General features: G+C 44.6%; 2 protein-coding genes across 2 annotated transcripts; both read left to right on the plus strand.

Moving 5' to 3' along the window:
- Positions 289–3,431, plus strand: LOC8077567 (bark storage protein A). Its single transcript, XM_002454845.2, has 3 exons — positions 289–621; positions 2,174–2,241; positions 2,460–3,431. Exons 1-3 carry the CDS (start codon positions 393–395, stop codon positions 3,249–3,251), a joined length of 1,089 nt encoding a protein of 362 aa, XP_002454890.1. The 5' UTR covers positions 289–392; the 3' UTR covers positions 3,252–3,431.
- Positions 6,302–9,967, plus strand: LOC8077568 (bark storage protein A). The gene is made up of 3 exons (XM_002454846.2): positions 6,302–6,654; positions 8,813–8,880; positions 9,044–9,967. The coding sequence occupies exons 1-3, from the start codon at positions 6,426–6,428 to the stop codon at positions 9,827–9,829; spliced, it is 1,083 nt and encodes a 360-aa protein (XP_002454891.1). The 5' UTR covers positions 6,302–6,425; the 3' UTR covers positions 9,830–9,967.

Consider the following 15,199-nt stretch of genomic DNA (forward strand, 5'->3'; position numbering starts at 1 on the left):
GTAACATTAACCGCCCCTAGAAATTGTGTTTTGTGTGTGTGTGTGTGTGGCAGTGGGGACGGGGTGGATGGTATAACATCTCAATTGGCCATGTAATCTGATTTTGGTAACGTCATTGTCCATGTAATCTGATTTTTAAGAATATTACTGGCTTGTTGGGGCCTCTGATGGTGCTTCTAAAATGTTTCTATAGTATGAGAGAATGTATATACACACAGGACCACTCAGAGGTAGTCTAATCACCTGCACAGTGCCCGTCCTAGGATATAAAGGTAGCCCAGCCCTACCCACTCATCGGCACACAGTCTCGGCTCTCGTTCCATTGGGCGAACGACACTGTACACAAACCTAGCTATACTAGCTTAGACAACGACCCAAACCAACCAGCAACCATGGCTGGTGGTGCTCATCAACAGGTGGTGGTTGTGCTCGCTATGGTGGCGCTCATGGTGACGGCGGCCGAGGGTTTCATCTCCAAGAAGACATGGAGCGCCATCCGGCGAGCGGACCGCGACGGCCCCTTTGTGGGGCTGGTGGTGCCCAACACCTACGAGATGGACCCCGTCCTAAGCTCTCCTGACTTCAAGCCTAGCAACAACATCCCCATTCTAGATGTCCAAGGTAACCTAGCTAAGCAGCAGCAGCAGACGATTATGAGGCTATCCACTTGTCTGAAAAACCATGACTGAAAGTATTATTTGTTGATTTATTATGAGTGAAAAACACTATCGAATGGCTAGCAGATTCGATCGATAAGTTCAAGCAAGGTATGTAGCTCCATGCCTCCATGCATGGAGACACTGACACAACAGAGGTGGAGACAGCCGCGTCCGGCCATTTTCCCTTTAGCTTCCACCAAGGTTTTCAAAACGATTATGTTTATTTTTTTAGAAGGGATGGTAAGAGCTTGGCCGGTAGATTATATTAGACGAGAAGAAAAGGTAAACAAAAACCCGGTCCTGCCAAATCCCACTACCCAAACTAATAAGGAGGCAAAAAGAAACTAGTATATGCAACTAGACGGGAGTCGGCCCGCGGGGAACCAGGACAACTAACGTTACAGCCAAAGGGCAAGAAACAACTAGAACTGGTAAAAAAACACATAACTGAAACAACCTCAAAGGAATATGGAAACAAGCTAAGAGGTATTGACAATCTTGTCTCCACACCAACTAGAATTTTTGTATATATGTTATCTTTGCAAAGCATTGTGGCTTGTCTTGGTTTTGAATTCTAGCTTGTTTGCTAAAAAGTTTATCTATTTCGCTCTTTCCAAATGTTCCACCAAATTATGTTTATTATTATGGTCGAGTTCTAAATATATATGAGTTGTTAATAGTAACTAAAATCCTGAAAATATGCTATCTAAAATATAGCCACATCGCAATAGGAGGAACACCCTTTTTAGCAATGTATATATTCGTTGCTAGAGGCCCAAATAAATGTTGGTAATACCTACATAATTAAGAAGCTGAAGCTTGCAAGCTGCAATTATATATAGTATACAGTACAAAAGCATGATATCTAGAATTCAGTATGTTCCTTGGACATATCCTAGTTTTAAGTTCAATGATAAGGAAACATTGAGAGATATATGTATATATTACTGAATATATAACTCAACTAAAGTGCTAAACAAAACTAGACATATAGACAAATATGTCCAGTAAAATATATTTTTGTGAACTCAAACCAATTTAAGTGGTGATATAAAAGCCAGAAGGTGAGCACAAGAAATGTAATAGCATATGTTTTCAATATTGCGAATAGTAAGTAGATTTTCAGTCCATGACATTTACAAGGCATGGTTTGAATTAACCCATTTTTTATGATATATATAATTAACAGATGCAGTGTGTATATAAATCTATATATATCTCTTATAAAAATAAACCTCACTAGCTATTTCTCTTGCCATACAAAGTATTCACATCAGCATCCAGTAGAACATCCCACTAGCGCATAGCACATTCAAATATCTCGTCATACAAAGTGTCCACATCAGCATCCACTAACACATGTCATTATGTCTTCATTCAAACTATTCATATTAACAAACTATATTATTTATTGACATATATATTACTGTATTACCAACAATATATACAGGGAATCCTCCTATTTATAATATAATGCTCTTACAATCACTGTTGGCATGCATTTTTCTTTGAAGGGCGACGATTCCGCTTCGGAACTATTGGAAGCCAAAACGTTGTCATGGTCATGACTGGGCTGAGCATGGTAAAAATTCTTCTTTTTCCCAAATACTATATACATGTGAAATTTTATTCGACCATTTTTTCTAAAACGAATCTAGCAGCAGAACTGTCGATTTTATTTGACCACATAGCATAAATATGTTGTCAGACAAAATAAAGTGATATAGATATCATAATCCTCAAAATTAATTTGGAAAGAGTGGCTAATGATCAATGCTTTTGTGGTGGATGCTACTGCAGCTGAATGCAGGGCTCACCACCCAGCTGCTGCTGAGCCTGTTCAGGGTGAAAGGCATCGTCCACTGGGGCATCGCCGGCAACGCCAACGAGGACCTTCAGATCGGCGACGTGACCATCCCCGAGTCCTGGGCGCACCTGTCCCTGTGGAACTGGCAGAGGCACGGCGATGGTGCGGAGAACGAGCTGCCGCTGGAGAGCGCCGGCGACTACACGAGGGAGTACGGCTTCCTCAACTTCTCCGACTACACTGTCGGCCAGGCCAACCCGGAGCTGTCGGCGAACACTCTGAACAGCGTGTGGTACCAGCCGGAGGAGATCTTCCCGATCTCCGGCACGCCGGAGGAGCGGCAGCACGCGTTCTGGGTGCCCGTCAGCAAGCGCTACTACAGGCTCGCCGCGAAGCTGGAGGGGATGGAGCTGCCGGCGTGCGTGAACGAGACGACGTGCCTGCCCCGTGCGCCCCGGGTGACGCGTGTGCCCAGGGGTTGCAGCGCCAACATCTACACCGACAACGCCAGCTACCGGCAGTTCATCCGCGCTCACTTCGGGTGCACCCCCGTGGAGATGGAGAGCGCCGCCGTGGCGCTCGTGGCGCACCAGCACGGCGTCCCCTTCATTACCATCCGCTCCCTCTCCGACCTCGCCGGCGGCGGCTCGTCTCTCAGCAACGAGGCCGCCACGTTCCTTGACATCGCGGCCAAGAACGCCGTCGACGTCATGCTCAAGTTCGTGCCCCTCCTTGGCCGCGGTGGCGAGCAGGAGCAGGCCGACGGTCTGGCCCAAGACATGTAATGTAAGGCGGGCCAGGAGACAGATAGACGACGCTGAGCAGTCACGTCGTGGTACAATACAATTTCGTCTTGTAAGGTTTTTATTTAAAATAATTTCCCACCCACGAATTAACTTGTATCGCTATTGCAAACCTATCTTCGGGAATAAATAAGATTGGTTGTCGTGCCGATGTGTTTTTTATATTATTAAAAAAAATACTTACCCTTAAGCAATGTTACCTCTATTGAAGTTCTTCTAACTCAAATATGTTTGTTCATTTGTTTTTGAAAAAGGTAAGTATAGCGTCATTGTGGGGTGCAAGCAACTAATAATGTGCGGTTGACATGGAAGAGAGTAATATGATCCAAAAACCCCTTAGGTTGAAACATAGTAAAGACTAGAGGTATGTTTGGATCTCTAAAAAGTAAAAACGAGGTGGTAAAATGATAATGAGATCCAACTCTTGATTCTATAATCTAGAATCCAACTATCTACTTCAAACCAATTATTTGGAGATTTTACTATGTAAATACAATAATCAGTTTAAAAATAAGATCTAGTTTGGCAGAGATGTTGTCAAAGCGCTCTATCGGCTCTGCACACACCATGGACGACGATGCTCAACTGGAGCCGCACACTAATACAAATTTTATTAACTGTGACCTTTCAAAATGGCATTCGGAGGCGGGCAGGATTCCCAACCGCCTCGGTTAATAGTAGGCATTAACCGTGGTGGTCATTTTTTATTAACCGAGATGGTTACAAATAACTGCCTCAGTTAATCAATTTACGAAGACAGACATCCTAAAATGACTGTCTCGGTCAATATAGATTAACCGAGGCGGACATCCTAAGGCAACCGCCTCGACAAATCCTTAATGGAGGTGGGTATTATATCTCCAACTATCTCGGTAAATATTTAACCCAAATAACCCATATCCCGGCTCATATCACGCTCATCATATATATATATACAAGGTTAGGGTTTCAGTTCACTTATCCCTCTCCCTCTCTCCTCTCAAAATCTCCCGTCAGTCTCTCCCTCTTCCCTTTCTCCCCACGCGCCGCAGCAGCCCCCTCCCTCCCACTCCATCTTCCTTCCTCGGCGATGGCGGCGGCGCCGCTCTCCTCTCCTAGCATGGCGGGGAGGGCTCTCTCTCTCTCTCTCTCTCTCTCTCTCTCTCTCTCTCTCTCTCTCTCTCTCTCTCTCTCGTGGCCAGGCTTGGGGTGCAGCCAGATCCGCGGTGGCGCCCCCTCCTTCTCCAGTGGCCAGGCCGCGGGGTGTCTAGATCCATAGCGGGGCCCTCCTCCTCCCTATTCGGTTGCTAGGTGTGTGGGGCAGCCGGATCCACAGTGGGACGCCCCTCTCCTCCCTTCACGGTGGCTAGGCACATGGGGGCGGCTGGATCCACGTTGCTATGCCCCCTCCCTCTCCGGCGGCTAGGCGCGTGGTGGGCGCCCGGATCCATGGCGGTGCCTCCTCCTCCCTCTTCGGTGGCCAGGCGTATGGGGGCGGCCAGATCCGCATTGGTGCCGCCCCCTCCTCCTTCTCCGGTGGCTAGGCACACTGGGGCCGGCCGAAACCACGACAGAGTGACCCCTCTTCTCTCTCCAGCGGCTAGGCGTGCAGAGTTGGCCGGATCTTGTGGCAGCCAGGTCCACACCTCCCTCTCCTCTGGCCTAGCGCGCTGGGGCCAGCTAGATCTTCGGCAACGGTGCACGGGCATTGGGTCCAGTGGGCTCACCGGTGGGCTCAAAAACGGGCTCGCCGGTGGGCTTTGGGTGTTTTTTTTGTTTTTTTTAACGGTTAACCGTGGCGGGCATCCTAACGTGTCCGCCTCGGTTAATCGATTTACCATGGTGGGAACAGGCAACCGCTGCGGTAAGGTCACGATTAACCGTAATCTTAGATCCACGGCAGACACCTTTGCCCCCCACAGAAAATGAAAAATGCCTACCATAGTTAAGTTTTTATTAACTAGTGGCGGGAGGTCGTGGTCGGGGATTGCAGTTGTAGCGATACAACACGGTGTACAAAGGGGTCACAGATGCTGGTGGTGGTCCCTTAGGCTAGGCTCTAGGCTATCCACACTCGTAGCCATAGCCTACCGTCCATTCGTCTGTGCTCGGCGCTGGCGCTGGTGTGCAGGACCGTGTGAAGCTGGCTTGTCGGTTTCACAGCCGCGCCGACACCGGCCGCCTTCTTGATCTCGATGCTCTCTCGCTTCCTTCGTCGACGACAACAAGGGAAAGGAAGGGCATGGGCCTGCACCATCAATGCTCGCGCCAGACTCCGTCGATCGAGTTTGAAGCACAAGGGGAACGGAAATCCAGTGCCAAGCATGGCGGTTTTGCAAGAAAAAAAATAGACCACGTTTCTAAAATTCGTTTATATAGTGGATTAGCATGTTCTTACCTTCTAGAGCTGCTTTGTCCAAAAAAATTCAAGAGCAAAACATTTTTCAGCACAGTTTGTTGGTTGCTTAGGAGATCTTCTTTTTCCTTCCCAAGCTATAAATATAGCTTTGTGCTGAGAAGAGCGGGGCTTCTTTTTATATGTATAAAAGGCGGCGAGCGATTCCAGATGCAGTACATAACACCAACCATCCCTGAAAATTGGATTCTTTTAGAGATGCTTGGTAATATCAATTTCTGTGTAATCTGACCTTCAAGGATTATCTGTTTAATTTGTTAGGCCCTCTAATTTAATTTGTAAAAGCGATTCTAATGTCAAACGTTCTTTGAAAGAAAATAGATGGCGTCTCTAGAAAATCATATCTATAGTATTATAATTAAGGTTTTAAATCTCTGACTACAACTATCTCTACAGCCAATTATATTTGTTGGCTGTTTGAGGCTGATAAAGCTATTTGTGTTTATATAAAACTTATTAGAAGCTATAGTCCGCTATATATAGCTCCATTTAGCCTCCGCCCACTAAATCCTTTAGCTGGCGATTTAAAATCTTTATTATAATATATGCACAGGTCACATCCTCATAGGGGCAATCCCATCATCTGCACTCGTACCCGTCCTAGAATATATAGCAAACCCAACATATGTAGTATACCAACCAACAACAACATGTACGCACTTATCGGCACTGCTGTCTCTCGTTCTATTGGGTGAACCACATATATACACTATAGTACTGTACACAGCTACTAGCTAGCAATCGACCAGAAGGCAGCAGCCATGGCTGGTGGTGGTGTTCAGCAGGTGGTGGCCGTGCTCGCGGTGGTGGCGCTCATGGTGACGGTGGTGGAGGGTTTCATCTCGAAGAAGAAGTGGAGCACCATCCGGCAGGTGGACCGCGATGGACCCTTTGTGGGGCTGGTGGCGCCCAACGCCTACGAGATGAAACCCGTACTCGACTCCCCCGACTTCAAACCTAGCAACAACATCCCCATCCTAGACGTCCAAGGTAACCTAGTTAAGCAATAACAGGGCCAGGATGGGGGGAGGGGAGAGGGGGAGAGGGGAGGCTAGCCCTCGTGATGCTCTACTGACCCTCTAGCACATAGTTAATATACTCCCTTCGTATACGATTTAGAAGTTATTTAGAATAGCGACACGGTCTCCAAAACACAACTTTGACCTCTTATTTTTATAAAAATAATTAGAAAAAAATTATATATGTATACTTTTATGAAAGTATTTTTCAAGGCAAATCTATTCATATAATTTTCAAAACTCAACAATTTAAATTAAAAGTTACGGATGATTTATATTCTCAATGTTTGACCTAAATCTTTGATAGAGGTCTAAGTAAGCGCTGGTTAAGACCTATATACGAAATGAACATCTCCAAGAAACTCTGTATATCCTTCCTAAATGCTAGAAATAGAGATTTTTGATGAAAAACTACCCTCCAACAGCTTTTCTAAATGATCATTTAAATATAGCCATCTTCTATTTCAGATTTTTCGCTAGCTAAATATAGAAGACAATAATGGTTCTCTAGAGTGCGTATGAGATATAGAAAAACTGTTGGATAGTGAAAATATATAGAAAGCCATTTTTGTGAAAATGACTCTCCAAATAATGATTTAGAGAGTAAGATTTAGAAAGACCCTTAGAGATATTATGATGAAGCATGTGTTGCTAGTTGTGTTCCAAGGGTCTATTGTAAGGCAACGTATCTAGTGCAAACTTATCTCCCGTGCAAACTGTGCAAACTCTAATCTGGACCGTAGGATGTTGATCCAAGGGGGTGCATGAGAGAGGTGGAAGGAGGGATTTGTAAAAGTATGATTAAGAGCGGGCGGTTAAATGCAAAATTACCCAATCTTTCCGTGCCCCTTGGATCAACATCCTATGGTCCAGATTAGAGTTTGCACAGTTTGCACAGTTTGCACTAGATCCGTTCCCCTATTGTAATGCATATGCATGCGTTGGTAACATATGCTGTGTTGCTGGCTCGCAATGGATGTGCATGTGTTGCTAACTAGTAACTAATGAAGTATATATATGCCGTCTGCTTAATTTTTGGATCCATTACTACAAACATGTATACACATATCTCTTGAAGTAAGAACCCTCAAGATAGAATTTTACAATTACTTAGGACACTCACAATGCAGACTCTATCATAAAGTCTAAAGTTATTTATTACCACAAACAATGTGGACTTAGAGTCTAAATAAGGCTTGGAGTCTTATTTTTTCTACCTCTTTCTTTAATAAATATGCTCTCATATCAGCAAAATACCATAAATAATATGTAATTAATTGTCTTGAACTCTGTGATAGAGTCATTGTGAGTGCCCTTACACACACATCATTAGATCCATTACCCGGGCACAAACAAGGCTATTAGACAAGTAAAGCTAACATATATTTTTATTCATTAAATAAATTCAATAATAAATTATTCTGTACAGAGAATTCCGGATGTCGTTTCCCAGGCATATTCTAAGTTCAATAATATGGAATATTTCAGACATATATGCCTATGTTACTGAACATAACTCTCAGTGCTAAACAAAACTAGATATATATTGACAAATATGTTCAGTAACATATATTTTTGTGAACTCAAACTAATTTATGACGTGACATAAGAGCCAGAAGGTCAGCATAGAAAATACCAATTGAAGTTCAGGACAAGAAATGTAATGGCATGTTCCCAGTGCAATATTGGGAAAAGCAATACTCCCTCCATGTTCTAAAAGAAAATCATGTTGAGATTGTCTTAAATCAAATATTTTGAACTTTAACTACAAATAAGTTATTTTGGATTCTTTTTAAATATTATGTTAATGATGTATAAGTACATTAATCTTGAAATTAGTTTTATAGACAATATATATTGACTATTTTTTATAAATATTTTTAGCAAAAAGTAGTAGTCAAAATAGTTTCGGAAGACCGTGTCAATATCCAAAATAACTTTCTTTGCGGACATAAAAGGAGTAGTAGATTTTCAATCCATGACATTACCATGGCATATGATTCGAATTAACTCTTTTTCTTATGATATAGGAGTATATAATTAACAGTTGCAGTGTGTGTATATAAAAACATAATATAATGCACTTTTTCCATTGGAATTGTTTCACTGTTAGAAATTTTTCATTGAAGGGCGACGATTCCGCTTCGGAACCATTGGAGGCCAAAACGTTGTCATGGTCATGACTGGGCTGAGCATGGTATAAATTCATCTTTTCCACATATACATGTGAAATTTTATTTGACCACTATTTTCCTAAAACGAATGTGGCAGCAGAGAGCTGCCGATTTTTTTTTGACTGTAGTATAAATATGTTGTCAGAATAATCCAGAAATTTTGTGGATGTGTGGCGTGCACTGCAGCTGAATGCAGGGCTCACTACCCAGCTGCTGCTGAGCCTGTTCAGGGTGAAAGGCATCGTGCACTGGGGCATCGCCGGCAACGCCAACGAGGACCTCCAGATCGGCGACGTGACCATCCCCGAGTCCTGGGCGCACCTCTCCCTGTGGAACTGGCAGAGGCACGGCGACGGGGCGGAGAACAGGGTGCCGCTCGAGATCGCCGGCGACTACACGAGGGAGTACGGCTTCCTCCACTTCTCCAACTACACTGTCGGCTTGGCCAACCCGGAGCTGTCGGCGAACACGCTGAACAGCGTGTGGTACCAGCCGGAGGAGATCTTCCCGATCTCCGCTACGCCGGAGAAGCGGCAGCACGCGTTCTGGGTGCCCGTCAGCAAGCGCTACTACAAGCTGGCCGGAAAGCTGGAGGGGCTGGAGCTGCCGGCGTGCGTGAACGCGACGACGTGCCTGCCCCGTGCGCCCCGGGTGACACGGGTGCCCCGGGGTTGCAGCGCCAACATCTACACCGACAACGCCAGCTACAGGCAGTTCATCCGCTCCCACTTCGGGTGCACCCCCGTGGAGATGGAGAGCGCCGCCGTGGCCCTCGTGGCGCACCAGCATGGAGTCCCCTTCATCACCATCCGTTCCCTCTCCGACCTCGCCGGCGGCGGATCGTCTCTCAGCAACGAGGCCGGAACGTTCCTTGACATCGCGGCCAAGAACGCTGTCGACGTAATGCTCAAGTTCGTGCCCCTCCTCGGCCGCGGTGGCGCGCAGGCCGACGGTCCTGGCGAGGACATGTAAGGCGGGAAACAGATCGACGACGCTGCAGTGCACCGTGGAATTAATGCAATTTCGTCCTGTATGCTTTTTATTTTCCGCCCCCAAACTTGTATCGCTATTGCAAACCTATCTTCCGTGGAATAAATAAAATTGGTCGTCGTGCCCATGTGTTTTATATATATATAAAAAAATACACTTAGGCTGTCTCCAACAGGAGACTAATGAACTCAAATCTAAAATAGGTCTCCAACACAGAACCTATAGTCTCCAGCAGAGAGTACCCATACAGAAGACCCATTTTGGATATCAGGAGAGGTATAACCCAAATTTGGGTATCTTCTCTCCTCGAGACCCATTTGCAGAGAGTATTGTCTTTTAGGTCTTGTTGTTGGAGAAGACTAAAAATAGGTATGGAACCTTTTACCTGTAGCGCTACCCAAAGGACAAATAGGTTTTGTATTTTGGGTGACGATTGTTGGAGATAGTCTACCATTAAGCACCGATGACTTCAATGAAAATAGGTTGATGCATGCCTCTATTGATGTTCTTCTAACTCAAACATGTTTGTTCATTTGTTTTTGAAAAAGTTGAGTAGTGCCCCGAGTGCTACCCTAGTGGGCGACTCAGGGGGACCCGCCAACACTGCAAGGGGACTCCCCTCCTAGCTTCCTCTCCGACCGACGATGGTGGCAGACCGCACTAGCCCCAAAAATATGGCTAGCTATCGTAGCCTCTCCTCCTCTATCTCTTTCTCCTTCACCACCCCTCCTGTGGACCTTCTCTGATGTCCTAGATATATGGCGAGGTGGATCTAGGCCTCATAGGGCTAGATCCGTTGTCCGCGACCTCGTGGCCATCGCCAGCCGTTGACTCACCAGCGTTGGATAGTGCAACTAGGGTTGGCTGGTGCCTTGCACACGGATCTGGCGCCTACTAGTGCCTAGTGGTCGTGGCCTCTTGTAGTCAGGCCGAGCTGCGACCATTCTATGGAGGTGGTGTGCACATCGACGTTCTCTAGGGGCTACAGGGGCTCACGACAAGTCCTCCCCCGAGTGCGCACATCAGTGACTGGCTAGGACGCACGACGACTAGCCACGTCCAGGCGAGTTAGGGCAACCGGAGTGCTGGTGGCCCGCATGGGCCTGCCACCACCGCAAGGTTTCTGGTGGACGCCACTACCTCGATCAATGCTTCAACAGCTCATTGTGATGTACACTAGGTGAGTGTGATGAGCCCCTGCAGTGGTGTGGGAACCATAGTTTGGCCACAAGCAAACCGGCAGCAGGGCAGCATGCCCATTTACGTGCATATGCAGGGTCCAGTAATGGCGTGGTGCATGCAATTTGGCCACAGGCAAGTTCTACCTCTTGACAGGGAGCACAAAGTACTGGGTGGACACAATGAAAGTGTCGGCCATGCCTGTGCCGGCATTGGTGACAACATGGTGGAGGCATTAGGGTGTTGTTGCTACGATGTGGGGCACAAGGTCTATGACCATGTTCGATGGTGCAGGAGATGCATTTTAGACGAAAGTCTTGCTCAGCTTGTTGCCACTTGCCAGTGTTGATGATGATGGTACCTATGTGTGTCATGTTCCTTCTTGGAGGCATCATCATGGTTTCCATCTACCATCCTATTGAGTTTGATCTCTAGGTGAAAACCCAAAACAGTGATCTCAGTCAAGCAATGGTGGCATCTTCCAATGTCATTCCCTTCATAGAGGCATTGCTTTGGAGATCATTGACCCCTCCATGTTGAGGACCTAGCCTCCCTCCCCTCTAATGATTCTGCACAACTTCAAACCAGCAAACTGTGTTGCGAGTGTCCTAGCTTAGCCATTCTCCATGATCATTGATGTTCTTGTCTCAACAAATGCCGGTAATGAGACCATGATCCCCTCTCTTGGATCTCCTTACGTCCTTTTTGTTGGCCCTCCCTCCATTGTGGTTTTCTCCCCATAATGGGTGTTGGTGGACGTCAATTGGGTCCTAGATGTGCTTTCAAGATATTGTAATCAAGACTGTCGTCTCTCACTTTGACTCTAAGCTTCTCAGTTGCCGTAAGAATGGAGGTCGCCAAAGTTCAGCTAGGTGGTAGTGGTGTTTGTTGGTGAGTAACTTCATGCTTATCATGGGAGTTCTTTGTTCCTCTCTTTGTGTTTTGTGGTTGTCCTCTTTGTCTCATACTCTCATGTGTGTTGTTGTTGACGTTGTGTTGTAAGTGTGTGTACTCTATTGAATCTCCCTAAGTGGTAATTTATATCACCTCTCCAATGTACTTTTTTAAGTGGAGAATTCCCCCCTCCTTGACTCATGAAAAAGGTAAGTAGTGTCACGATGGGTGGAAGGAACTAATGTGCGGTTGACATGGGAGGGAGTAATATGATCCAAAAAAACCCTTAGGTAGATGTTTACGTACATGTGATCGTACCTCTATTATCACCTCTAAATGACTAGAGGTCTGTTTAGATCTCTACAAAGTAAGAATGAGGTGGTAAAATGATAATAAGACCCAACACTTGATTCTATATTCTAGAATCCAACTATCTACTCCAAACCTTATTTGGAGATTTTTACTATACAAAGAAAATTATCATTTTGAAAATAAGATCCAAACATCCCCAAATTTTTTTAATCAAGAATCAAGATTCTATTCAATATTAGATTCTAGAATATCATTATATATGAGAATGAGATCTAAAGAGGCCTTGGTTGGACCGAGGGATGTCAAGATTGACGTTAGTCTCACCACATGTATCTCATTGTGAAAGGTTGTTGGATTTGAGGAAACCACGAGAGGAGATCATACATGGTGCGCGTGATTTCAACATTTTATTTGGCAGGTGCAATCTTTTAGGTAGATGTAAAAGTAAGTGCTAATTAGATATATACCATTATGAAACACTATTTTTTGAAGCACACCATCACAACTAACGAAACCGAGCCAATGCCTTTACAATTATACCCAACCTTGCTATAAGCCGTTATATATGCATTGGGCCCTCTAATGGAACAATGATTTTTACAGCTTGAAAATTCATCGGAAAATGCAGTAATGCTCCAGAAGCGGAAGCCCTTGCCTGTACTGAAGGTCTTCGCTGCTTATCATGGAGGAGGCAAGCGAACTGGTCCGTCGAACTGATTGTAATTTATCGGTGACTAGCTAATATCTTTGCTCGTAAAGAAAAATGCATTGGGCTCACTTTCCTCATTCACCATCTCATTTACAAGTAGGCCCACGTGCCATCCACTAGTAGAGAAACGACCTTTGATCCTTCTGTCAAAATTGGCTTTAGTCCTGAAATTTTATGCGTTCGGGATTGGAAGCAACTTTAGTCCCAGTTAGATCCATTAACCGGGACTAAGGGTCCCTGCCCAATGGTTACTGCGCCATTATGTTATGGCAGGGGACCTTAAGTCCCGAGTGGAACCAATAACCGGGACTAAAGGTCAACTTTTACTCCTAGTCGTTGGCGCAAAACGAGAGTAAAGCTATTGTCCCGGCTAGTAGATGAACCCGTGGCCAGAAATGGACCTTTAGTCTCGGTTGGATCTATTGACCGACACTAAAGCTCCACCATATATATCCCGACCAGCTTTTTCCTCCCCGAGTCGCCTCCCCAAGCTTCCTGTTCAAATTTTATTGTAAGGTAAATTAGAAGGTAGATTTACTAGTGTTCCTTTATGTTATTTCATAACAAGACAATATAAAAGATAATATGCATCTAATAACACTCTGATATACCAACCTGATATGCCACTATAGAAGATAGCCTATGTTACATAGGAGTCTTTAGTATTAGGATAAGAGAATTTCATTATGACATATAAAAAGACTTTATTCCTCGTGGCTCTTTACTTAAGTATTATAGAGGCATGGGCCACTCGCTACCGCTTCACTTTGAGTTCATCTTCATGGGCCTCTGCTTCTTAGGCCAACCTTCAACACCTTCTCTTCCTTGCGCCACGTAACTTGTAAGCTCGTTGGATCCTTGTAAGCTCATGGTCAATCCTCTCAGTTGGATGTCACAAGAAAAAAGGAATGCATTAATTCAATGAAGCAGCTCAATGCAAAAAACATAGAAGAGGAACCGGTGCATCTCAGAAAAAACTATAGGAACCAGAAGTGCAAAAAATGGAAAACCAAACAGGTGAAAAAACAGCTAGAAAATGAAGACGGATAGAGTGATGCCGAGTCAGAGGGAGGTTGATATAAAAAATAAAAAGGGATGAATATATAGATAGACGATTTGTAGATATAGTTAACGTCGTCTCACCTGCTTATTGCACTTTTTGTTCGTAAGTTTGAGTAACCTTGCGGCAACATCAGGGAACCTATATTTCTCGGCATCATAGGCTTGGCGTAACTAGTATTTATCAGTTTCAAACTTGTTTTTTTGTGGCAGGTACTAAAGCTACACCGCATAGAAGTACGCTACGCATGAGGCACAGAAGGGCTACTGAAGCTATGCTGTGTAGAAGGGCTACTGAATTTTTCTCGCGTATAAAGGTATGTTGAATCCTTAGCTTCTCACTCTGCTTCTTTCTTTAATATATGGACCTCAGGAGTATGTACATCATTTTCAGCAGAAACGTTCACCTCCACAACGTCTTGTGTCACCATCTCCTCAGTGTCGATAGCTAGTGTGACCTTCCGTTTATATATAGGAATTATTAATAACAACATGAATTAATTAACAGCTATTTAAATATTTATCTCTTTACATTTATATACAATAGACAGTATATGCTAGTGATGATGGATTCTACTAACAATGATCTATCGTTTCTCATGCCAAAGCAAATGTAAACACCACACCTAAAGCAAATGGTAGATAGTAATTATTTTAAGAGGATGACATGGTAGTAATGCTGGAGGGCTATCGTCGTGGATGGATGACCCTTCTTCTTGTTCAATCTCTGGTTCATCATCATGATCCGATTCCCGGTCTATGGGAGGTGCTATAAATTCAAGATATTTGGATGGATTAAAAAATAAGTACTAAGTCATTATCTGTGACTATGTGGTTCGTCGGAGCCGCAACCCTCTGCACCATGCAAGGAGTGCAAGCGGCGGTGCAGGGGGCTGTGTCTCCTACAAACTGCAAAGTCACACACAAGAACTTAGTGCGTATTTTTTAATTAATACAAATATCTTGAATTTATAGCACATCCCTTGCCGAGGAATCAGATTATGATGATGAATCAGGGATTGAACAAGAAGAAGAGTCGTCCATCCACGACAATAGCCCTCTTTACAGTACCACCATGTCATCCTCTTCAAGTATGTACAATCTACCATTCATTATATTCTTAGGGTTCGGTGCTTACATTTGATTTGGGAGCGAGAAACGACAGATCATTGTTACTAGAATCGATCGTTACTAGCATA

The sequence above is a fragment of the Sorghum bicolor genome, chromosome 3, assembly GCF_000003195.3.
Source record: "Sorghum bicolor cultivar BTx623 chromosome 3, Sorghum_bicolor_NCBIv3, whole genome shotgun sequence".
Classification (NCBI taxonomy): Eukaryota; Viridiplantae; Streptophyta; class Magnoliopsida; order Poales; family Poaceae; genus Sorghum; species Sorghum bicolor.